The 26,005-nt window shown below is 40.4% G+C and overlaps 2 protein-coding genes across 5 annotated transcripts in view; one reads left to right on the top strand and one right to left on the bottom strand.

Annotated features, from left to right (window-relative positions):
* The first annotated feature begins 770 nt into the window (after positions 1 to 770).
* Positions 771 to 22,056, top strand: RTRAF (RNA transcription, translation and transport factor). 4 transcript variants are annotated; one of them, XM_059695993.1, is made up of 8 exons: positions 771 to 942; positions 2,529 to 2,653; positions 9,692 to 9,791; positions 15,503 to 15,589; positions 16,941 to 17,017; positions 19,480 to 19,548; positions 21,560 to 21,608; positions 21,729 to 22,056. In XM_059695993.1, the coding sequence occupies exons 1-8, from the start codon at positions 882 to 884 to the stop codon at positions 21,881 to 21,883; spliced, it is 723 nt and encodes a 240-aa protein (XP_059551976.1). In that variant the 5' UTR covers positions 771 to 881; the 3' UTR covers positions 21,884 to 22,056. The 4 variants fall into 4 exon arrangements, with proteins under 4 accessions (XP_059551976.1, XP_059551995.1, XP_059551965.1 ...); XM_059695982.1 differs by having other exon boundaries at positions 773 to 942; positions 16,941 to 17,029; XM_059696012.1 differs by lacking the exon at positions 15,503 to 15,589.
* A 117-nt stretch (positions 22,057 to 22,173) lies between these two features.
* Positions 22,174 to 26,005, bottom strand: part of NID2 (nidogen 2) — a 66,576-nt gene continuing 62,744 nt past the window's right edge. The window contains exons 19-21 of the mRNA XM_059695970.1: positions 25,694 to 25,817; positions 23,182 to 23,294; positions 22,174 to 22,872 (exon numbers count right to left, since the gene is read on the bottom strand). Of these exons, the coding sequence (XP_059551953.1) occupies positions 22,862 to 22,872; positions 23,182 to 23,294; positions 25,694 to 25,817 (248 nt within the window). The 3' untranslated portion in view covers positions 22,174 to 22,861. The remainder of the gene's footprint in view (positions 22,873 to 23,181; positions 23,295 to 25,693; positions 25,818 to 26,005) is intronic.

Raw genomic sequence — 26,005 nt, 5'->3', positions numbered from 1 at the left:
TTAAAACCCCCTGTCCCATCAGGCCTCTCTCTCTCTCGGCCACTGGAGCTTATCGTTGCATCGGTGAGTGTGGCAGGGGAGCCAAACCCGGGTTTGAAATAGATGACTCTTTGCTTTTGCATCGGACTGACTGGCTCCCTGGGGGTCTTGGGAACTTTGAAATCTGGGCACAACACAAGCATCTATAAGTATCTATTTACATTCCTATTTTTGCTATTAAACTTCCTAAAAATATCTTGCTCATTTGTATGACCCACAAATGCTAAAACTGTGTAATTGTAATCTGTCGAAATGAAATGAAACATATATAACTGGTGATGTTTGTAACTATAATATTATGGCTGTATGATACCTGCGGATCACTCCAAACTAGTCTGAAAGGGATCTTTGTATTAGCCGTGTAAGAAGAGCACCTATTATGTAGAAGGCATTCAATGAATGAATGAACACACTGAACATACTAAAGAGTAATTCTATGAGCCGATGAGCGTGTCCCATTGTAGAAATTCTACATATACTATTCTCTGCACGCTGTATCAAGAAGGCGAGGAAAACCAGAGGAAACTGGCTTGGAACACAAGAGGAAAGCGGCTTCTCAGAGGCTTTTTGCCTATGTACAACTAGGAAGCGGACAATAAAGTTTATTTGAGCGTCGACGTGCCCGACGTGGCCCCGCCTCCCCCGCCGAAGCCGCGATTGGTGTGCGTTCGCCGGCGGCCGCCTGTACTAAGCCGCGATTGGTGGAGGCTGCCGTCATTGCAGAGCGTCCGCACGCCGGCCCGCCCTCTCGCCGCGTCGCCGGGAGCTTCGCCGCCAGCCGCTCCTCGCCTCTCTCTCCTCTCCCGGCCGGAGCCCGGGGGACCGAGCGGGAAGCCGGGACCATGTTCCGCCGCAAGCTGACGGCCCTCGACTACCACAACCCCGCCGGCTTCAACTGCAAAGGTGAGGCGCCGGCCGGCCTGCGCTGCGGCCACGGACCCCGCTGCCGGCGCGCTCTTCGGCGTCCGACCCGGGCTGGGCTCCCTCCCCGGACCCTCCGCGGCCGTCTCCCCGGGGGGTCCAGGGCCGCGCTCTCCTCCCGGCCTCCAAGCACCTCTGTTTTCCGACCCCCGGCCGCGCCCGGGCTTCGGAGCCCCTCCCCCCTCCCCCCTCCCCCTCCCCCTTCCCCATTCCCCCTTCCCCCTCGGCCCCGTCACTTTCTGCACTTGCTAAACTCCCAACATGACCCGCCCCCCAGCCCCCCAGTCCCCCAGCCCTCAGACCCCCAGCCCTCAGCCCTCAGCCCCCAGCGCACTAGAGAGAAGGGATTCGCCTTCTAACTTAGTCCTTCAACTCCACGGCTTCCGGGTGATGGGGCGGCACCTTTAGCACCTGCTGTGGGCCCCGCCGAGCCGGGAGCTGAGGAAGATGCTGAGCAATTTGGAGACCAGTTCCCTGCCCGCCGGGAACTGCTGAGTGAGGGTGGGTGTGGGGGCACCCGGAGCCCACCCAGCCCGTCCCGGACCGGACCGGGACCGGGACCGATGGCGTTGGAGTGCGCGATGCAGTGACGGGCTCATTCCCTGGCGTGGTCGTACGAGAAGGTTGCTAGCAGGTGAACGGGGTGGCTGGATTGTAAATACGAAGGCGTTTGGGCTTTCCAGCCTCAGAGCATGTTGCGGCGTTGGCGTGGCCACCCGCTGCTCCCTGACTGCCGCCCAGCACAGCCCGCAGGGGTCCAGGTGCACGGCCTGCGAGCCTCAGGCCGCTCACGGTGAGTTGGTCCTCCGGACTGCACAGTGGGAGCTGGACTTGGAGAGGGAAAATAGTTCTCAGCAGGAGTAACAGTGTCTTGTTGGTCTCCATAGAAGCATATCAGTTTAATAGAGTCTTGTTTTTCTGTCTTGCCTTTTATTTAACAAAAAAGGGTCGGCGGCAGTAGAGTTTAGGTCGGGATTTGAGCCCCCGTTTTTCTCATCTGTGAAGGGGGGCGGGGGAGCTGTTACCTCAAGAGCTTGTGGAAGGATTAAATGAAACAACGTGTGGTTTCTCGTGTGGGCATTTAATGTGCAGTAACGGAGACAACGGTATCCTCTTTTTATTTTGTCATTTGCTTTATTATTACTTAGCTGTACATTGAGCCTGGCCCCGTCCCTCTCTCCAAAGGAACTGGAATAATAACACTGAAGTAGCCAAAACTATCTCATTTACCAGACACTTTGTAATCTTATTTCATTTAATTTTCATAACAGCTCTATAAGGTAAGCCCTATTATTGCCTCCATCTTGTAACTCAAGAACCTGAAGCAGAGAACATTAAGGTGGTGAGCCCAAGTTTACACAGCCACTAAGTGTCTGGAACCAGAATTTGAATTTAATCCAAGATATGAGCAGAACATTTTTTAATCTGTTGACCCAAAATCTGCACTTTTAACCTCTACTTTGACCAGCTCAATTAACTTCTTGTTTTTGGAGTTAAAAGTTCCACAAAACCACTTATTGGAGGTGAAGGAAGTGCTTCTAGTAATTTATATGGTATTTTTGTTGCAGATGAAACAGAATTTAGAAACTTTATTGTTTGGCTTGAAGACCAGAAAATCAGACACTACAAGATTGAAGACAGAGGTAATTTAAGAAACATCCACAGCAGTGACTGGCCCAAGTTCTTTGAAAAGGTAATGAATTTGAAAGTAAAATAAAAGTACAGAGAGCTTTTCTAAAAATTATGTGAAGACAGACATGCTTCAGATTACTTTGTTCTTTTCAAATAAAAATAATGATCAGTGTTAGAAGTGCTAGATTTCAGGATTCTACTTTTCTTTTGTTTTTAGAGTAAATTATATTCTCTCTACCAAGCTTTCAGTATTAGATAGAAATATTTTTGTCTGGAAACATTGTGAGGTTTCTTAAATAAACAGTGATATACCAGTACACATATTCTATAAATGGTAAAAAATGGCCAAAATAAGAATTTCTACAGTAGACTAAAAATGTAGCAGTAATACTTATATTAAAACTAGGGGCCCAGCGTGCAATTGAAATTGCACGAGGAGGCGCCCAGTGGGGGGCCTGGACCCCGCCTGACCCATGTAGCTCCGAGCTGCACAGCGGCTGCTCTGAGCACTGCCCCGGCTGCCGTATTGTGTTCTGCTGGGGTGGGGGCAGGTGCTCCTGTGTGTTGTGTCTCCACTCTGGCCCGCCCCCTGCCCCAGCCTCCCCGCGGCCACTGGGGTGGGGGCGGCACACAGTCCCCTCCCACCCATGTGCCCGTGCAGCTCCTGAGCGGTCGTCTTGCTCGGCTAATTACATATTCCCTGTTTATATAGATAAACTAGAGGCCTGGTGCATGAAATTTGTGCACTGGCAGGGGGTGGGGCAGGGAATGTTCCTCAGCCCAGCCTGCACCCTCTCCAATCTGGGACCCGTTTAGGCCCGATCACAGTGGGCAGTCAGACATCCCTCTCACAATCGAGGACTGCTGGCTCCCAACCGCTTGCCTGCCTGCCTGCCTGCCTGCCTGCCTGCCTGCCTGCTTGCTGATTGCCCCTAACTGCTTCTGCCTGCCAGCCTGATCACCCCTAACCACTCCCCTGCCAGCCTGATTGACACCTAACTGTTCCCCTGCTGGCTGGTCACCCCCAACTGCCCTCACCTGCAGGCCATCTTGTGGTGGCCATCTTTGACCACTAGGGGGTGGCCATCTTGTGTGTTGGAGTGATGTTTAATTTGCATACTGGTTGTGGCTAATTAGCATATCTGTTTATGAATGTGAGGGTGTTGTGACCAATTTGCATATTACCTTTTTGTTAGTATCGATAAGACATCGATATGCTTGAAAACGAAGATTGTCCTATTTATGATTATATTTAATGTACACACGTCCCTTGTTGTGAACAATAGAAATAATCCTAAAAGGATTATTTTTATACTAATGAAATAATGAATAGATATACTGAATATATCCATTATTTTATTAAAAGGCCCTGAATGTATTTCTTATTTTTGTGGCTAGAATAATTTTCACATTGACTTAGTTTAATTTTAATAACACTTTTGCAGAAAATGGGGATAACAGTGGTACCTGTTTCATAGTGGTGGCTTGTGTTGTTAATCAGTTGTAATATACCTGTTTACAGAGTGCCTGGCCCACAGCAAATGCTAAGCAAATGCTATATGCTTATTCCACTGCCTCTGCTACTGTTATTGCTACTACTAGGTTATTTTCCTTTGCTCCTAAAAAGTTTTTTTGAAAATTTTTATAGGCTTCTTTAAATTTTGAAATATATTAAGATTTTATAGTTAAATCACCTTATTTCCGGCCAATTCATGTGTATAAGACTGTATACAAAGTTCCACATACAGAAGGTATTTGAAGAATACAGTAGTCCCCTCTTATCTGTGGTTTCACTTTTCAAGGTTTCAGTTACCCACAGTCAACCACTTTCTGAAAATATTAAATGGATAATTCCAGCAATAATCCATTACTTTTAAATTGCACTCTATTATGAGTATCATGGTGACATCTTGTGATGTTCTGCCCTGTCCCAGAGGTAAATGATCTCTTTTTCCAGCATAACCATGCTGTATATACTATTCACCCATTATTCACTTACTGGCTATCTCCATTATCTAGATCAACTGTCATGGTATCACAGTGCTTGTGTTCAAGTAATCCTTAATTGACAGAAGGTCAGCGGTAGCCTAATGCTACATCAGAATGCCTATGTCACTTATCTCACTTCATCTCATATGGGCATTGTGTCCTTTCACGTCATCACAAGAAGAGGATACAGTGTAAGATTTTGAGGGAAATCACATTCACATAACTTTTTGCAGTAATGTTGTAGTTGTTCTATTGTTAATCTCTTAGTGTACTTAATTTATGAATTAAACTATCATAGGTGTAATATATACATATATATATATATTCGTAGGGTTTGGCATTATCTGAGGTTTTAGGAACCTACTGAGTGTCTTGGAACATAGTCCCTACAGATAATGGGGGACTACTATATAAAAAATTTCTGGCCCTTCCGAAACCGGTTTGGCTCAGTGGATAGAGTGTCGGCCTGCAGACTGAAAGGTCCCAGGTTCGATTCCGGTCAAGGGCATGTACCTGGGTTGCGGGCACATCCCCGGTGGGGGGTGTGCGGGAGGCAGCTGATCGATGTTTCTCTCTCATCGATGTTTCTAACTCTATCTCTCTCCCTTTCTCTCTGTAAAAAAAATCAATAAAATATATTAAAAAAAAAAATTTCTGGCCCTAGCTGGTTTGGCTCAGTGCATAGAGCATCACCCTGAGGACTGAAGGGTCTTGGGTTCATTTCTGGTCAAGGGCACCTGCCTGGGTTGTGGGCTCAATCACCAGTGTGGGGAGTGCAGGAGGCAGCCAATCAATGATTCTCTCTCATTGATGTTTCTACCTCTCTTCCTCTACCTTCCTCTCTGAAATCAATAAGAATATATATATATTTTTAAAGATTTAAAAGAATAAAAAAGCAGCCTTCCTGGGGATTTTCCTGGGCCAAAACAAAGTGGCCATAAATGTGAATTTTTTAGCCACAATTTTCTCCATCAAGCTGTTTAAGTATTCACGAATTCATTATTAAGTCTAGTAGGTTTTTTATGGAGTCTTTAGGGTTTTCTATGTATAGTATCATGTCATCTGCGAATAATGACAATTTTACTTCTTTTCCAATTTGGATGCCTTTTATTTCTTCTTCTTGTGATCACTATGGTAGCACATCCAGTACTGTGTCGAGCAGGTGGGGTGAAACTGGGCATCCCTATCTTGTTCCTGTTCTTACAGGAAATGGTTTTAGTTTTTGCCCATTAAGTATGATGTTGGCTGTAGGTTTGTCATAGATGGCCTTTATCATGTTAAGATATGCTCCCTCTATTCCCACTTTGCTGAGAGTTTTTATCAAAAATGGATGTTGGATTTTGCTGAATGCCTTTTCTGCGTCTGTTGATATGATCATGTGATTTTTGTCTTTCAATTTGTTTTTGTGATGTATCACGTTTATTGATTTGCGAATATTATACCAGCCTTGCATCCCTGAAATAAATCCCACTTGATTATGGTGTATGATATTTTTAATATATTGCTGGATACAGTTTTCTAATATTTTGTTGAGGATTTTAGCATCTATGTTCATCAGGGATATTGGCATTTAATTCTCTTTCTTTGTAATGTCTTTATCTGGTTATGGAATTAGGATAATGCTGGCCTCATAAAAAGAGTTTGGAAGTGTTCCTTTCTCTTGGATTTTCTGAAATAGTTTGAGGAGTGTAGGTGTTAGTGCTTCCTTGAATGTTTGGTAGAACTTCCCTGTGAAGCCATCCGGACCTGGGCTTTTGTTTGGTGGGAGTATTTTGATAACTGCTTCTATTTCATCAGTTGTTATTGGCCTATTCAGGTTTTTTCATTTTTCCTGTTTCAGTTTTGGGAAATTGTATTTTCCTATGAATTTGTCCATTTTTTCCACATTGTCCAGCTTGTTGTTCATAGTATCCTATCTAATAAAAGAGAAACATGGTAATTAGCGTACAACCGCTACCCTTCCCATTGGCTAATCAGGGCGATATGCAAATTAACTGCCAGCCAAGATGGCGGCTGGCAGCCAGTTAGCTTAAACTGAACATGAGGCTTGCTTGCTTCAGTGACGGAGGACTGCAACATTCCCCGCCTGCCGCTGCCGGCCTCTGAGCCGGCAGTTTGAAACATTGTAACAAATATAGAAGCTCTCATTCTATGTAGTAAAAGGGTAATATGCCTCCCAGCACTGGGATCAGCGGAGCCGCGAGGCCTCCCGGCACCGGGATCAGCATGACAGGGGGCAGCCCCCAAACCCCCTGATCGCCCTGCGGCTCTGTGTGTGACAGGGGGCGGGGCCACAACCTCCCTATCCGCCCTGCTCTGTTCGTGACAGGGGAAGTCGCCCCAACCCCCTGATCAGCCCTGCTCTGTGCCTGATAGGGGGGAGCTCCTCAACCCCCTGATGGGCCCTGCTCTGTGCGTGACAGGGGGGAGCTTCCCAACCCCCTGATTAGCCCTGCTCTGTGTGTGACGGGGTGACGCCGCAACCTTCCCATCGACCCTGCCTTGAGTGTGACAGGGGGCGGTGCCCCAACCCCCCAATTGGCCCTACCCTGAGCGTGACTGAGGGTGGCATCGCAACCTCCTGATCTGCCCTGCTCTGTGCATGACAGGGGCCGGCGCCCCAACTCCCCAATCGGCCCTGCTCTGAGCCCAACCAGGGGCTGCACCTAGGGATTGGGCCTACCCTCTGCCACCCGGGAGCAGGCCTAAGCCAGCAGATCGTTATCTCCCGAGGGCTCCCAGACTGCGAGAGGGCACAGGCCAGGCTGAGGGACCCCCCCCCTCCCCCCAGTGCACAAATTTTTGTGCACCAGCTCTAGTTTTCTTATAATCCTTTATATTTCTGTAGTGTCAGTGGTTACTCCTCCATTTTCATTTCTGATTTTATTTATTTGGGTCCTCTCTCTTTGTTTCTTGATGAGTCTGGCGAACGAGTACTTCATGCCATTCCCTTCTGGCCTATAGAGTTTCTGATGAGAAATCAGGTGTCAGCCTTATGGAACTCCTTTTATAGGTAACAATTTTCTCTTGCTACTTTTAAGATTCTCTCTTTGTCTTTAATTTTTGGCATTTTAATTATGATGTGTCTGGGCGTGGCCTGTTTGAGTTCTTATTTGGGGTTCTCTGTGCCTCCTGAACTTGTGCCTTTTTCCTTTACCAGGTTAGGGAAGTTTTCTGCCATTATTTCTTCAAACACCTCCTCTATGTCTTTCTGCCTCTTCTGGAACATTTGCTATTCTTATATTGTTAAGTTTCACCTTGTTCCACAGCACACTTAAGCTTTCCTCCTGTTTTTTCTTTTTGGTTTTCTGATTGAGTGATATTTTCAACTCTGTCTTCTAATTCACTGATTTGATCCTCAGCTTCCCCTAACCTGCTGTGTATTCCTTCCAATGTGTTCTTTATTTGTGTTATGTTATTCTTTATCTCAAACTGTTCTTTTTTCATAGTTACTATATCTTTTTTCATGCTGTTGAGCATCTTTACCATCATTACCCTGAACTCTGTTTCAGATAAATTTCTTACCTCTGCTTCATTTAACTCTTCTTCTGGAGAATTCTCTAATTCTTTTATTTTGGGGTTGTTTCTTTGTCTCCTCATTTTGGCTTTCTGTTTGGGTTTGTGACTGTGTTTTAGGTAGATCCTCTACACCTCTCAGTCTCTACTGCAGGACAGTGTTAAAGGCTGTTTCTGACTAATTAGATCAGGCAGAGACTGCCTTGGCCTACAGGCTGATAGGATTCCAACCTGAATTGCTCCCCTGGTCAATCATCCTCCGGTGTTCCTGGAGTGATTGAGTTTGTTTGTTTGTTTGTTTTTTCAACAGGGTGGGGCAGTTGCTTCTGCCTGGAGGCTAATTGTTACTTTTAATCTCTTAAGTGGCCTCAGAGCAAGGTGTTTTCCAATAGGATGTGTCAACTGTCTTTCCCCCAGGCAGGGCTGATGTCTATGTGGGAAAGATGTCCTCTGCTGCTTGAGGGAAATGACTCAGCCCAGGAAACTTGGGGTGTCTGCCTTTTGAGCTCTATCCCCAGTTCCCAGTCCTGGCTTCTGCTCTCACAGATCCAGTCCACTTCACCCTTCCTTTGCCAGAGCACAAGGTGGGTGGCTACACAAGGAATTTTGTGCGTTGGCTCTTTAAGAGGGTGCCTGAATTTTCAGCTGTTACTCTCTGGCAGACAGCACCCTGCTGCTTTTCACAGCCAGATGTTATGTGGGTGCCCTCCTCAGTTTTGGTCTTTTCTGCTGGGGGGGGGAGGGCAGCTTAGGGATTAGACCCCAGAGTTCTCAGTGGCAACCCCCCACAGCTGAGATATCTCTCTGGGACTTCAGTTGCAGTCTATGGGCGCCTAGCCAGCCCTTCGCACCTCAGTCCCTCCTACCAGTCTCTATGCTGTCTCCACTTGTGGTCTCCACTTGCCGTCTCGGGTGTCAGGGTTCTCCTGCGAGTTTTCCCTTGATTATTCAGGAAGTTTTTCAGTATTTTAGTTGTAATACCAGTTTGTTCCTGGGAGCATATCCATGAAGCATACACTTACTCTGCCGCCATTTTTAATCTCCCATCTCTTCCATTTTGTTTCTTCTATGTTTTATGAAGTCTAAGAAATTTATTTCCAGTGGTTTTAAAAACACTACATTCTTTGCATTTTTTTCTATCTTTCTGGGGCTCTCTTGTCTAAATAGCAACATATTAATTCATACATCTTAGCTTCTTTTATCTTTTGCCATTTCTCCTTCTTCCAGAAGATTTCCTCAAACTAAAAATTCTATCTCTTGCTTTATTTTTATGTTCTTCTTTTTAGAGTCCTTTTTATTTAATTGCTCTATGTGTATTGAGACCTGGAATCAGAAAGTTTAGATTCAGGTCCCAGATGTTGGCAAGTGTTAACCTCAATTTTTTTATCTATAAAATGAGGAAGTTGTTCTAAATCTGGAATCTGCAAAAGAATAATTTCAAAAAGCATGATGGAAATAATTCACTTAAGGTGGTACACTTAAATGTTATGAGAAATTCTTGAGATCCAAACTAAGGTATCTTTTAATTTTATCATTTTTTGATTCTGTGACTTTATAGCAATAATGAAAGTGATTTTCTTTTTTCTCTCAACAGTATCTCACAGATGTTAGCTGTCCTTTCAAGATTGAAGATCGACAAGAAGCAATTGACTGGCTTCTTGGTTTAGCCGTTAGACTTGAATATGGAGATAACGGTATGTTTTGTGGGGAATGTATGTTTTAAAGAGAGGAGGGGGGATTTGGGAAAGGAGTAAAAATGTAGGGAATACCAGTTTGTGTTTCTTTGTCTACTTTTGGGAGACATTTAAGTTTGAAGTTTTATATATCCTCATGTTCCTTTTCAGTATCTATTTAAACACTTAATTTTTGGTAACCATTCTTCTGTGTCTAATACCCATCTCCCCTCCCCCCTAACTCTTAAATTGTCTGGGAAAGAATTTTCTAAAATTAGAGCCTTTTTATTATTATAAGACGTTAAAAGCACTGTCTTTCATTGGTATTTAGATTTTTGTTATGTCTTTTTTTAGAATTTAGAATGGTGTCTTCTGGAGAAAGCATTTTTATGCCTTCTCAAAAAGTAGTATTTATTACATTAATAAATTTTTCATCTTTCACAGTCTGTACCTTAGCCTTTCAAGTTAAATTGTTAGTGTTGAAGAATTGATAGGATTTCAGAATGTTGATTGCAGCAGGTCATTTCACAAGAGACTGAAAGATATGTCTAATGCTGATATACATTATAGGTCAAAATATATTATTTATATGTAATAATCATTTTATTACAGATACTTATAGGATGCTTTTAAATACTAATATCTATAACAAAAATAACATTTCCTCTCATTAGACCATTTCATTTTGAAAGGCCTGCCAATATCTAAATTCAAGATCTGATTATCTTATCTCCACCCTCTGTGTTTTGTGTTGTTCCTTCTTATGCGTCTGTCAGTTCAGTTCTCTTAATCATTGCTTTTTTACGCCTTTTTGATATCTTTGAGTCCCTTTTCTTGCCATCCTGTTCCCATCTATTTTTTCCCATGTCTATTGTATCTGTTCTGCCTTCCCACTACATACTATTGCCCTAATTCAGTCTCTTATCATTTTCTACTGAGATTATTATAATCTCTCTCATACTGGTCTCTTAGCATCACCCTCTATTCTCATCAGCATGGCCCTTCAAGCTAACTTTTTTAAACAAATCTGTTTTAGAATGCTATGGTTGGTTTCCAAAAAAGCACCTCCTGTTATATTCAGAAGCATCATTGCTTTTCCATTTTTCTCCAAAAGGGACTCCAGGCTCCTTAGCCTGGTATTCAAGGCCTTTGATAACTGGTGTCCACCAGTATTCATGTTCTTGGTATTCCAGCCCAACTAGATTAATGCTGGCTCCTGTTTACATCTCTTTTTTCTTCCCTCGATTTCTTGGCTTACATATTCCTTTGACTAATATGCCATTTCACTCTATTCTCTACACATTCTAAATCCTGCTCATTCTTATAAGATCCAGCACAAATACCAATTAGCATTTCCTTCTGAACTTTCATAGTTTTTAACTCTATACCTTTTAAGTCATTCACTTTCCATTTTGGCTTATGTCTTACTTGCCCCACTAAATTGTAAGCTCTTACTCAGTTTTACTTCCTACATGGTACTGTACCTCTATTAGTCTCCTATTGCTGTTGTAACAAATTACCACAAACTCAATGACTTTAAACACAGTTTATTATTTTACAGTCTTGGAGGTCAGAAGCCCAGCCATTTGTTTTACTGTCAGGTTGTTGACAGATTCTTTTCGGGAATCTAGGGGAAGATCCATTTCTTTCTTTGTCTTTCCTATCTTCTGAAGGTTGCCTGTATTCCTTGACGTCCCTTTATCTTCAAATCTAACAGCATAGCGTCTTTAGTCTTTCTGTAACTCTATTTCCATCGTCACATCTCTGATCATCCTGCTTCCTCTTATAAGGGTGCTGTGATTACATTGGGCCTACCTGGATAATCCTTAATTTAATCACATCTGCAAAGTCCTTTTGCCATGTAAGGTAACATTCATAGTTTAAGAAATTGGGAATATGGGAATCTTTGGAAGGGAATGGGCAGTCATGATTCTGTTTCTTTGCATATAATAGAAGACTTTTAATGTTTGGCAAATACAGTATTTGAATGTTCACATATTCTAATACAGAGCACCAACCAGCTCCAGACTTAAATTACAGAAACTTTATGGCAGAAATATTAAAAGCTCCAACCTTTTTTTTTTTCCAGTTTGAATTTTAGTTTAAAATGAAAATACATATGAATAAATGTTGTAATCAGAAGCCTTGATGGCATTAGTTGATTTTTAGGACCTTTAGGGAAGTCTTTATTCTGCTTTGAGTTGGTAACTCTATGTTAATTTCTTACAAAGTATTCTCCAGCTTTTCAAAAGTGTATTTCAGCTATTCCCAAATGAAATTGTAGTCATATTTCAATTTATTTCTGCTTTACTTTTACTGTATTTATTTCACATTTGTCCATCTTTATAATACTTTAATTTAGATTACCTAGGTACCAGGAACTATAGATATCAGATATATTTTTATTGATTTCAGAGAGGAATGGAGAAGGAGGAAGAGAGAGAGAGACATCAATGATGAGACAGAATCATTGATCAGCTGCCTCCTGCACACCCCACACTGGGAATTGAGCCTGCAGATCTCCTGGCTCATAAGTCCATGCTCAACCACTGAGCAATGCCAGCTTGGGCTAGCATGATATTTTTTAATTAATAAAAGAAATACACTGATGTTGGATCTGAAATAAAGTAAATTTTTTATATTGAAGTTTATACTTGAATTTTATTTGAAATTTTAGCTGAATTATTGTTGAAAGGTAAATTATATCAAAAGTATATTAAAAGTCTAAACTAGAAAACAAGTTTTTGTGTAATCTTAAAATTCAGAATTAAAGAACAGACTTTTTGGGAAAAGGGCTAAAGTGGTAGTACTGTCCCTTATCAGTAGAAGGCACTGTTGTATTTTTGTGGTTTTACGTTAACTCCTTGCATTCTTCTTGACTTTTAAATTATTTAAAATGTTTGTCCTTATTTGATGAAGCCATTGTAAATTTGTATTGGGCTTTAGTACTTTTAAAGGTTTTTGTTAGCTTGTCAGTTAAAGTGACTAAAATCAGACTTAAATTTTTCTTTTAACTTTTTTTGGCATAATTTAAGATTTACAAAAAAATTGCAAGAATACAATAAATTTTCTCATATTCTGTAAATATTAACATTTAATTCATTTGCCTTGTCCTTCTCTCTCTATATAATATACATAATTTTTTCTAAACCATTTGATACTAAGTTGTAGGTGGTTCTTTTTTGCCTTTGAGTACTTTAATGTGCATTTCCTAAATGTACACAACTACAGGATAGTTAGCAAAATCGGGCAATAAACTTTGATTCACTACTCTTCTCTATAGCTGTTATTCACATTTTATAAATTGTCTCAATGTTTTTTGTTCTTAATATATTTTTATTGATTTCAGAGATGGGGGAGAGAAACATCAATGATGAGACAGAATCATTGATCGGCTGCCTCCTGCACGCCCCACACTAAGGATCGAGCCCACAACCTGGGCATATACCCTGACCGGGAATCTAACCCTGACTTGTTCATAGGTCAACACTCAACCACTGGCTGGACTCAATAATATTCTTCATACAAAAACAAAAATGCATTCTTTGATCATGTGTTGCATTCTGTTGTTATGTCTCTTTAGTCTCCTATAATCTGGAAAAGTTCCTCATTCTTTATTTGTGCTTCATGAGACTGGCGTATATTTAACCCTTTGTATGTCATAAGTGTCTATGTGGGGATGGTTTCAGTTTTGGACGTGTGGCAGTTAACTGGTTATTGACTGTTCTCAGTTTGGGTTTATCTGATGTTTCCTCATGATTAGAGTTAGGGTTTGTACTTCTGTTAAGAACACAGAAGTGATGTTTTGTTCTTTTAAGTGCATGTTATCAGGAGGCATGTGTTAGTAATATGTCCCTATTACTGGTGCTATTACTTTGATCACATGGTTAAGGCTTCTCCATTCTAAAGTTACTATTTCCCCTTTGTAATAAATAAGTTTATTGTTGGGAGATACTTTGAGATAATGTCAGTATGCTTTTATTCCTCAAACTTTTTCATCTAGGTTTAGCTCCATTTGATGAGTTTCATCTGAGTCAATTATGCAGATAATTGCCAAATGATGTTTTTTTAATTCCATCATTCTTTCTATGTTTACTTGTTGGCTTTTTAATGAGGAACTTTTCCTGTCTTTCCAGTTTGTTTGTTTATTTAGATTAGTTTGTATATGTGGATTCTTATTTTACTCAATGGCTTACAATCTTTTTTTGTTAATAGTGTATCTTTTAAAAAAAATATATATTTTATTCATTTTTTTTACAGAGAGGGATAGAGAGCTAGAAACATCGATGAGAGAGAAACATCGATCAGCTGCCTCCTGCACACCTCCTACTGGGGATGTGCCCGCAACCAAGGTACATGCCCCTGACTGTAATCGAACCTGGGACCCCTCAGTCCGCAGGCCGACGCTCTATCCACTGAGCCAAATCGGTTAGGGCTAATAGTGTATCTTGATGTTTACGCTATCCCAGATTTGGCCAGTGGGAGCTCCTGTAAGCTATCTTCTGTCTGATTTAAATCTTAACGCTTTTGTTTTCTCTCGTTTCAATAGCAAATCATGTAAGCATTATAGCAAAAGATGGCATTTGGACATTACATTCAGTATATTAAATATTTTTCAAGTAAAAGTTGCAAACTCTACCTTTGTAATTCTGGCTTTCAAGTCTCCATAAAATAGGTTTAGGTTTGTATATGATGGTGTATTATTTGAAGTACTGATATTTTTAGAAAGAAAAGTTTTTGGGTTCTATGTACAGCTTTCAAAAGATTTAGGAAGAAACTTACTTTTTAGTTTGTTTGCATTTAATCTCACGTAACTTACATTTACCCTTACCCCTATAAGTTTTAAAGGAAGCCGTGAAAGCAGACTTTGTTGGCAAACATTTAGATCAAGCATGTCAAACTCAAAGGCTAACTAACATGGGCCAAATAAACAAGGTTTACGTTTATGTGGGCCACAAAAAAACAAAAGCTTCAATTTTCATAGAAATGTAGGTTTATTTCGATAGAGACATGCTGAATACAAAGAGCTGAAATAAATGAGTAATGGTTAACATAAAATGATAGAACATTTTAATAAAAATTAATAATTTTTCTTGAACATTAACTTACCAGACACTGAATAACTGCACAAATTAATAAGCGTAACACAAATCTATTTTTTTTGTTCTCCAAAAGCAAAATATTTCCTGTTGCGCACACCAAACAAGTCAGTCCAAGACTAAGGACGTGGCAATTGGCTGCTAAAATATTCGCTGTTAGTATTAGTAGAGAGAAATGGTGCACCTGCGCGTAAGGCGTGTAAGGGAAATGAATGCAACATGATGATAGTAATCAGTCATTATTGAATGTTGTAGTTCATTAATAATGTATAACAGGATATTATAAAAATTAAGTTACGAAATTTTTATTAAAGCGTTTCTTCTGCAAAAAAATTCATTGTGGGCTGCATGCGGCCCACGGGCTGTGAGTTTGACATGTTTGATTTAAATAATGTTTGATATATATTACTTTTAAAGATATTAATGAAAAGATCCTTGTGTAAGGATTCAGTAATCATTTTAGATTAATTAGAAAGCTATAATCACATTGTCTTCTGCTAGATTTTTTTAATAGCAAAATAATTTTGATTGGATGAGTTGTTTTATAATAACCAGTTTGGCTCAGATTCAGTATATAAACAATGTTTGTTTTAAGTTGCGGTTTTACAAATTGCATTTTTGCCTATTTTTCAGCTGAAAAATATAAAGACTCAGTATCTGATAATACAAAAAATGCTGACAATGCAGCTAAAAATGCAGAGCCATTGATCAATTTGGATGGTAAGTACAGTAGACCCTCCTTATTCGCACTTTCACTTTCCATGCTTTCAGATACCTGTGGTCAACTGCTTTCTGAAAATAATACATGAAAAATTTCTTAAATAAACAATTCACTTTAAGTTGCACACCGTTCTGAGTAATATGGTGAAGTTTTGCACTGTTTTGCCTAGCTTATGAATCAAGCCTTTGCTCAGCATATCCACACTGTAATCACTTAGTTTCCGTTGGGTTATCAGATCAATTATCATGGTATCCCAGTGTTTGTGTTCAGGAAACCTTTATGCTACTTAATGGCCCCAAAACATGAGACATCATATGATGCTGGCAATTTGGATATGCCAAAGAGAAGCTGTAAAAAGCTTCTTTAAAAAAACACACACACACAACAAAATATATATATAAAACATGGTATATAAAGGGTTAGGTACTGTCCCAGTTTTAGGCATCCAGTGTGGGTCTTGAAATGGATCTCGTTTGGATAAGGGGAGATGACTATGCAAATGCATAATAATGATCAACATTTTTGGTTTCCTAAATGATTTTTATTTTCTAAAATAAAGTCTGTGTTTACTTGGTTTTAGTAAATACTTCATGCAGGCAGCATTTGTGAGGATATTTTATTCTCTATGGTTTTCTTTATTGTCAGTTACAATGTGCTGTCTCCTTCCTCTTATAATTGAATATCTGAATATTGAAATGCTTTTCTTTGATCTTCTCATAGTAGTGTGGAGATTTTTATTTGTATTTAATCATGGTGATGATTGTTTGCTTCCTGGTAACATAACATTTTTTCTAATCTAATGTGACACTATGAGAAAGTGGTAAAATTTTTCATTATTTTAAATCCAGATGTCTTTTAGTAATTCTGCTTTAAAAAGTATAAAGAGTCTAATTACATTATAGTAATACGTTAAATAATTCTTTTACTGATTCATTGTGACCTATAATTTGAGTTATTCTTGTGAATTAATAAGCTGCTTAGACACTTGAGAGCTGCTGCTTAGAGAAAAGGTTTTGGGAAAACTGTCCATTGAAGGAATCTATGTATTAAAATGAATAGCTTTGGGAAGAAATGTTAATTAAAAGTGCTGCATAAATGGGCCTTGCAGAAAAAGTTATGAGTTAATTTAGTTATTTATTGGATTGTTCAGTTTGGCTGATTAGTAAGAAATCCATTAATCTTATCATTTTGCCTAGCTGTTGATGCCTCTGCACTGCTCTAGTCAGAAGTTTTAAAAATTGAGATTTGTTGTTAATGGAAAATTCAAAATGTTTCTTGTATATTTATGTTTACATATCTGTCTAATTATATGTTTGCAGAGCTCTAAGTTTCCATTGTAATTTTTTCTAGTTAATAATCCTGATTTTAAGGCTGGTGTAATGGCTTTGGCTAACCTTCTTCAGATTCAACGTCATGATGATTACCTGGTAATGCTTAAGGTCAGCTTCGTATTCTTGATTCTTGACTGATATTTTATATATATATATATATATTAGAGGTCTGGTGCACGAAAATTCATGCACTGGGGGGTTGGGGAATCCCTCAGCCTGGCCTGCCCCCCTCACAGTTCAGGAGCCGTCAGGGTATGTCCTACTGAGGGCTTCACAGGGAGCGGGCCTAAGCCACAGTCTGGCCTCCCTCTGTGGGAGGTGACCGGGCTGATCAGGGGAAGGCGACGCCCCTATCACTCGGCTGCTGCTGCCACTGCCGCAGCTGCAAGGCCTGAGCCCCAGGCCTCGCAGCTGCCAGGGCTCACGGCTGCCTGATCCCCGGGCCTCGCATCTGCTGTGGCTTTGTCCAGATGGACATCTGGAAGACGTCTGCTCTAATTAGCATATTACCCTTTTATTAGTATAGATATTTAAACTCAGTTTTTAAAAAATCAACTTTTTCATATTTAAATTTATGGTTGATGACTAAAATGTGGAGGATTGTGGAACATAAAGCAGATTTCATCTGTTTTAGATTATCTAATAACAGCTAATATCAAAGAGTGTTTACTGTGTGCCTGCCATTTTGTTTACATCCTTTTGCAAAGATGGTTTCATCCAATCCTCCCCAACATCCTAGAGGTAGATGCTAATGTCTTTCTTTTTAATATGTATATGAAGAAATAGACTTAAAGAGAATAAGTGTCCAAGATGACACAAAAAAATGATAGAGCCAGGATTTTAATGTAGGCATTCTGACATTGTCGTTTCTATATTTCCTAAATCGCCCTATTCATTAAGATAGTGGAATATGCCAAATTAGTAATGGTGAATTTGGCCAAAAGTACATGTTCCCAAATGTCTTTGAGGAAGGAAAGAATGTTTCTGTCTTCCAAGTCACCCTTCCTAGATAGGCCCTCAGTTCATACCTCCACTTCAGGGATTCCAACAGTCTGAAAAAGGTCTCTTATTTCTGAGAGGAAAAATATACTCATATTTCAGAAAATTTATGCCAAGTAATTGTGACAGTATAGTGGGGGTCTCATGGAGAGGGGAGTGGTATTTATAATACCAGACTTGGACATTATTTTAGTTTAATTAAAGTTTTAGTTTCTCATAAAAATCTACACCTTGCACATGTAAATTACTTTTAAATTGCTTTGCAGTGAATTAAATAAATTTCACTCTACCCATAAGAAGGATTAAGCCTTATTCTATTTTTTTTATTCTACTATTAGATTAATTTATTCTACTATTTAGAATTGTATGTAGTAAATGGCGGTTGTAACAAGGGAAAGACTATTCTGTTCCTAGATTATTATTCTGTATGCTGACTCTGAATGTCAACTTGGATTTTCTCAACTCAGGTTGGATGTCAAGAGACAAAAAGTTGTATTTAGTGAAATTTAGCCCTTTCAAAGGCTTGTTCCTTACCTAGGCAATTATGTAAATTATTTGGAACAGTTCTACAGTATTCACATCAGCTTTAATCATAAACTGGGAGGAGAAAGACAATTCAGCATTTTGGAGGTTCTCTTTGTTATACTTTAAACACCCAATGGGAAAAAAGTAAAAGTTAGCTATAATCATAAGTTTAATAAAATTCTAATCCTAGTTGCATGGTTTTCCTTTGAGTTATTTTAAGAATCATTCAAAGCATAACAACATGGAAAACATCTTCATAGATTTGCCAAGTATGAGAATCAATATATTAACTGTTTGACCACCACACTGTTTACATTTGCAATCACTGTTTAAGATTGGTTTAAGTAATTCTTCTCAAATGTAGCATTTAATTTGTTTTTATTATTTAAAAAAATTTCCAGTTTTCACTTACTTTTGAATTGTAATTGTCATCCATTAGTTAAAATTCCATTTAAAAATCTTATTTTTTTAGTTTATGCAAATGCATGTATGCACTTGTGTCTGCTGGAATAAAATTCCTTGGTGATGAAAAAAACATGTTCTATGAAAGACCTGAAAACATTTTACTATAATTAAGAGAAAAAAGCAAGGACAGTGTATGTGATGTGCTACCCTTCGTGTCAGAGATTGCATGCGTGTGCACATGCTTGCCTGAGTATGCTTGTACTTTTAATAAGAATCCAAGGATCTGGTAACAGTGATTGTCTTCTGGAGGGATGGCTGAGGCTTGGACAAGGAAGGAGACCTACTTTTTACCATGTGTCCTTTATTTAATTTTTTTTTTTTTTTTTTTTTTACTGCACACATGACTTACCAATTCAAAAAATGTTTTAAATTGTTTTGGGTATCATTTCACATTTTAAATATTAAATGTGAGAACTTTTATTACAATATGTTTGTTTTTTTAATGGGGAGTTTGTTAATGAACTAGGTAATTCTAACTTGATCAAACTGGGCATCCTTATCTAGACTCAGAGAAGAAAAAATGACAAACAGGCAGTGAAAACTAAAAACGGTATTTTTGGGTTTCTTAGGCAATTCGCATTTTGGTCCAGGAACGCCTGACACAGGATGCAGTTGCTAAAGCAAATCAAGCAAAAGAGGTATGTATTTTTTTTAAGTAAAATCTAAAGTAATTATTAATGAAAGTTTCTTCTGGTGTTGTCATGGGTTAAACCCTGCATGTTACTGCTTAAGATACCCATTCTGTGTTAGAACTGCCCAGAGAAAGGATAGCTTACTTCAAGGGGATTGAATGTGGTTTCTAAGCAAATTGTGTCTAACCATTTTGAGTGAAAAATGAACTCATGTTTATCTCCCTTCACACCTTAGAGAAGCTGCCAATGGCACATCCAGTCTACCAGTGTAAACCACTGCATCTGCCTAGTTGAAGTTTATTTAAAGGAATGTGCACTTGTGAAATATTCTGGGTTATTTTGACTAATTGCTGGGGAACAGGACACAACCTCTCAATATTTTTCTTTTTGACCTAAATTCTACGTTTGTTCTTTTGTTTCTTCAGAGAAATCTCATTTTACCTTTTCTATTTCCTACCATAAAACCTAAGTAACTTGCATAAGGTCACCTAGTGGATACGTGGTTGAGACAAGGATTCGTGTGGTGGTTCACATGAGCTAGTTGATGATCTAGGTGAATTGGGGATAGAGAGGCTACTAGAGTGTGAGGTTCAGGGTACAGGTGACTAAAACTCATCTTAGTAGAATGAGAAAACTACACCATAACTATCTAATAATTCTGAGAAGTTTTTAGATAAATTGTACCATAAATCTAAATGTCCCAAAAGTCTCATTGACTATGGGGCAGTACAGAGAATGTCCTCACGGGTTAGCAGCAGCTGCCTGATAATGTCCCCTTCCTGCTGTACAGATGTTGCAGCGACAGCCTTTGGTACAACCACCATCCTGAACCCTGGTCCTTTTTTTTTTGCCTCCCTCAGTTCCCCAATGTCACTTGTCCTCTGTTAAAAGGTTATTGATGCCAGGTAAGTGTACTCCCTCTAAAAGACAGTTTCTTTTAAAGGTTCTTACTGGCTTATTAATTATGTGTGAGTCCAGCCACTGGAAATTGGGCTAAAGGTTAGCCTATTTCTCCCACACTATAAACAGAGAGTAAATTCATTCGGTAAAGCTATGGTTTGGAAGGCAGTGCAAATAAGGACAGAGTCAAATCACTGCTGCTCTTTACAAAGTAAAATTTAGTTTTATTCTCAGTGCTCCAAATAAATCATAGTTTTAATGTCATCTCAAAAGATTCCATGCTATAAATAATAATACAGTGGATAAGTTTTACAGTTGTGTTCTTGTTTGTAACTGTTCATAACTAGCATGTGGTCATCTTCAGCCATAGAGGTATTTTTTGGTGTTTGGGCAGACAAAGGGGAAAGGGAGCCTCTGGTACAGCCTAGCACAGTACAATTCTACTCTTTAGTTTTGCTCACTGAGTTTCCATACCTGTTTGTTTCTTTACTTACATAGTGTGTTTATTAGCTATTTTGAAGCAGATGGAACCTAAGTAGATTTTCATTAATAGATTAGGCAAGAATTGAGTAGTGACAACTTAGCATTTATAGCATTGAAGTATCACTATGGTTTAGATTCTATTCAAAGTAACTTCAAAATGAACTGTTGAACGTTAAATTATATATATTACATATAATCTTAAAATTTCTGGCTGAAAAAGTATGTTTTAGGTTTGTGCAATTTGCAGACAAATTAATGTGCTCAGGGAAGTAATATTAAAAGTAGTCCTATTCCATTTGCCCTGTACACTGCTGCTTACTGTAGGTAAAACAGAATAATAGCAGCCCTGCAGTAGTGACAGGGGCACTACAGCAAAAAGGAGCTATTTTATATGCCTGGTCTTAAAGGATTGGATGGGTTATGGAATTAGCCTCCCACTATATTTAAAGGCCATTCTTTCCTCACCGGTTATAGTAGGGAAAACAAACATCAAAATGCAAATTTAAGAGAACTCTCATTCCCCTTGCTACTGTGACTAAAAGGGTTAAAATAATAGCTAGCTGCTCTTTAGTTTTAGATAAGAAAAGAGATGATACTTAACTATTGCCTCATTTTGTCCATTTTTTTTTTAAAGGGGTTGCCTGTTGCTTTAGACAAGCATATTCTTGGTTTTGACACAGGAGGTAAGTGATTTTGTTTTGATGATTAATTCAAAATATTTTAGAAACTTGGTGAACATTTTGGGGGAAATGAGTGGTCTGAAATATAAAAGTTATTAATTTTGCCATGTTTCTTATAAATAGATGCAGTTCTTAATGAAGCGGCTCAAATTCTGCGATTGCTGCATATAGAAGAGCTCAGAGAGCTACAGACAAAAATTAATGAAGCCATAGTAGCTGTTCAGGCAATTATTGCTGATCCAAAGACAGACCACAGACTGGGGAAAGTTGGGAGATGAACCTGTTAGGATCTCAGCCTCTCACCTATTTAGTACAGTTGAGAACCATGCACACTGTGGTATGTGTTTCAAAATCAAACATCACATTTTCAAGGGAAGAGTCCCAGAAAATTGACTATGTTTTAGAGATTTACCATCATTGCTTTTTCTTTAATAAAGTTTGGGAAAGCGGACTATTTTTTTTTGACTATGTGTTATGTTTATGTATAATTAATCTGTTTCTTCCTTTGTAATTAAGGTACATGCCAACACCCAGCTTTGTTATAGAAATAATACACATCCTCAAAAAGTCATAAGAAAACTTAAAATATTTTATTGAAGTAATCTAGAAAATTTGAGGACTGATACATCTTTGGTATTTATAAATGTAGTAATTTCTGTGGGTTATTCTATAGAGGGACTTACAGGAAATACAAACTGAAATGTTCTAGCACCTTTTAATATAAATAGAAATGAAGTAATGCAGAGGTAAAAAATATTTTAAGTCTTAGAACTTTTGTTGGGAAACTATAACTAAGTTGGTTCTTTCCCATCAGTTCTGCATAGCCTTCTCTATGTCAAATTTATGATCTTTAGGGTTTTATTTTTATACTGGTCATTTGTGCTTTAATTTCTTGGCCAAAAAGAACTCATATAGGGTCTTGACATTTTTCTAATTGGTTCTTAGTTGAACGAATTTGACCTTTTTAAATATGACATAAATGTTTATAAAAAGTTGCTTTAATAAGCAACAATTAAAATTCTATTACCTCTTTTAAACTTGCAATAATTTTTGTTTTTAAAAATACAGTAGTAAAGATTGAGGTATAAACTTTTCACAAAATATACTTAGTCTTTTTGCACTGAAAATGTCCATTTTTCATGTCCCAGAACTTTTAATGGCCAATTCCTTTTTCACTTTCTTCGCCTTTGTTTGCAGTAAATGTTCTTTAGGGTCCAGAATCTGATTGTAAACTCAAGTCCTTTAGGATGCTATATTTATTTTCTTCCTGTAAGGGAAAGTGTGGGAGAGGACAGTGCATGAGTATTTTTTATAACTGAGTTGCAACATAAGTCTTTTTAAAGAAGAAATATCCTAATAGGCTGACCTGTTTTGTGTATAGTTTAGCTAGATAGACTTAAGGTAGTAAAAACTGGTCACCCCATGGGTTGGCCATTAACTTTTCCAGCTCGGAGTGGCTCTCACTGGTGGCAGTGTCAGAGGCAGCAGCCAGAATCGGGACCAAGGGTAATCAGTCACCAGATCTGTCCTCCCCTCCCCTGCTAATCCAAAGGAGCAGCCTGAGCACGTTGTTTACCTGCTGGGCAGTAGGGGTAGACTGCAGTTATCCCGTAGAGATGAGATCGCTGTTCTGGGAGATACTCATCAGTAAACTGGCCACTGTCTCTATTGACTGATATAATACCATCCCTGGGAACAGAAAGGAAACATGAAGTCGTAAATTTCAAAACAAAAATCTCTACAGCCTTTTACAATACATATTTTAAATTAATATAACAAAATGAGTTTTGACTCATTTAGATTCAGAAGGTTTGTAGCAGTGGTTCTCAAAGTGGTCCTCAGACCAGCATCATCTGGGAACTTGGTAGAAATGCAAATTCTTGGGCCCTCCTTCATACTTAATCAAATTCTGGGATATAGGACCCAGTAATATGTTTTAATTAGAGGGCCTGGTGCACAAAATTTATGCACACGGGGGGGGGTGTCCCTCAGCCAGGCCTGCGCCCTCTCACAGTCTAGGAGCCCTCGGGGGATGTCTGACTGACGGCTTAGGTCCTCTGCGCTGGCCAGCTGTGAGCCTGGCTTCTGAGTGGCACTCCTGTGGGAGTGCACTGACCACCAGGGGGCAGCTCCTGCATTGTCTGTCCCCTGGTGGTCAGTGCGCATCATAGTGATCAGTCATTCTGCCATTCAGTCAATATGCATATTAGCCTTTTATTATATAGGACTAGGGGCCCGGTGCACGAAATTCGTGCACTGGGTGTATGTGGGGGGGGAGTGTCCCTCAGCCCAGCCTGCCCCCTCTCACATACTGGAAGCCCTCAGGCGTTGACCCCCATCACCCTCCAATCGCAGGATCGGCCCCTTGCCCAGGCCTGACGCCTCTGACAGAGGTGTCAGGCCTGGGCAGGGGACCCTCATTTCCCCCCATCACTGGTTCTGCCCCCAGACCCCTCCGATTGCTGGCTCTGCCCCTTGCCCAGGCCTGATGCCTCAGCCAGAGGCGTAGACCCCCATCACCCTCTGATCACCTGATCGGCCCCTTGCCCAGGCCTGACGCCTCCGCCAGAGGTGTCAGGCTTGGACAGGGGACTCCCATCTCCCCCCGATCACTGGCTCTGGCCCCCGCCCAGGCCTGAGGCCTCTGGCCCAGGAATCATGCCTGAGCAGGGGACCCCCATCTCCCTCTGATCGCTTGCTCCACCCCCCGCCCAAGCCTGACGCCTCTGACCCAGGCTTTAGGCCTGGGCAAGGGGACCATCATATCCCCCCAATCCCCGGCTCTGCCCCCCGCCCAGGCCTGATGCCTCAGCCAGAGGAGTTGACCCTCATCACCCTCCAATCACCAATCACCGGATCGGCCCCTTGACCAGGTCTGAGACCTCCGGCAGAGGTGTCAGGCCTGGGCAGGGGACCCCCAGCTCCCCGCGGTTGCAGGCTCCACCCCTGCCCAGGCCTAACACCTCTGGCCTAGGCGTCCGGCCCGGGCAGCGGGGACCCACAGCTGCAGCGGCCCCACGATCGTGGGCTCCGCTTTAGGCCCAGGCAAGGGACCCTTAGCTCCCGGGACTGACAGCTTCGACCATGCCCAGCTCCCATCGCTGGCTCCACCCCTACTTCCTGCTATCACTGGCCAGGGCGGAAAAGGCGCCTGATTCTCCGATCATGGCTGGGGGGCAGGGCAAAGGCAGCCCCAGGGCCGCCTTTGCCCTGCCCCCCAGCTCTTAGCTCCCCCCTGGGTTTCCGATCACTGTCAGTGGCAGGGGGCTTCTTCCTGCTTTCCCTTTCACCTCCCTGCATTGTGCCTACATATGCAAATTAACCGCCATCTTACTTGGCAGTTAACTGCCAATCATAGTTGGCAGTTAATTTGCATATAGCCCTGATTAGCCAATGAAAAGGGTATCGTCGTACGCCAATTACCATTTTTCTCTTTTATTAGTGTAGATAAGCCCTCAGAATGACTGATCCACACTGAAGTTTGAGGACCACTAACTGGGTGTTGGAATCATGAAGATCTGTTAAAATACTGATGCCTGGGCCCATGCAAGATGAATTAAATCAAAATTACAGGGTTTAGGATAGACACTACAGGAGTGGGCAAAGTAGGTCTGTGACATTCTTTTGAATTAAAACTATAATAATCATAACTCTCATGTCTTTCCACATAAACAGCTGTAAACCTACTTTTACCAACCTTGTATATATTTTTTTAACGTTCCCCAATTCCTCCTTGGAGAACTGGTAGACAACTAGTAAGTCCACAGTGTCATTTTAAATCATATAACTAATATACTTCATGGTGCCACTTAAGCCAGTAATAACTCTGAAGATCATACTTAGATTAAAGCACTTCCTTTTTGGATAGTTACTACTTAATAGCTCTGCCACTTTTAAGCCACATGTGAGCATTACCATTAAATTTCTGGGTAATGTTTAAAAGATGCTATCTACTAATAAAGATAACAAAATAAATGTCAGTAGAGGACTTAATTACTGGAGTCACTAGCTAACATTGGGTGAAACAAGCGATGTATCCCCCAGAACAGTTTGCATTTTCAGGCTCGTCCAGAATGTGTCAGGCTCACCTCCTCCAGTCCGTGTGGTAGAAGTGATCTGCGTAGCTAACAATGCTGAAGGGGTAGTTGAGGTTGTTTTGAATGACATGTCGTCCAGTTCCATCAGGCAGTGTACACTCCAGTTTTTTGGTTCCTTTGAAAACGAAGAGGAAAAAAGATACTTTCACGCCATGGGGGAGAGGAGAGGAAACCTTGCCAAAAATAATATTGGCCGATAGATTCCATTTTAAAGAAAGGTAGAATAAGAAATAGCTATTTTACTCCCATTGCAGTGATACAAATTAAAACCTAAAATTTTCTGTTCTATTACCAGGCTTTAAT

The sequence above is a fragment of the Myotis daubentonii genome, chromosome 1 (assembly GCF_963259705.1).
Source record: "Myotis daubentonii chromosome 1, mMyoDau2.1, whole genome shotgun sequence".
Lineage (NCBI taxonomy): Eukaryota > Metazoa > Chordata > Mammalia > Chiroptera > Vespertilionidae > Myotis > Myotis daubentonii.
The sequence above is the reverse complement of the archived record's forward strand: the minus strand, read 5'-3'. Positions and strand labels throughout refer to the sequence as shown.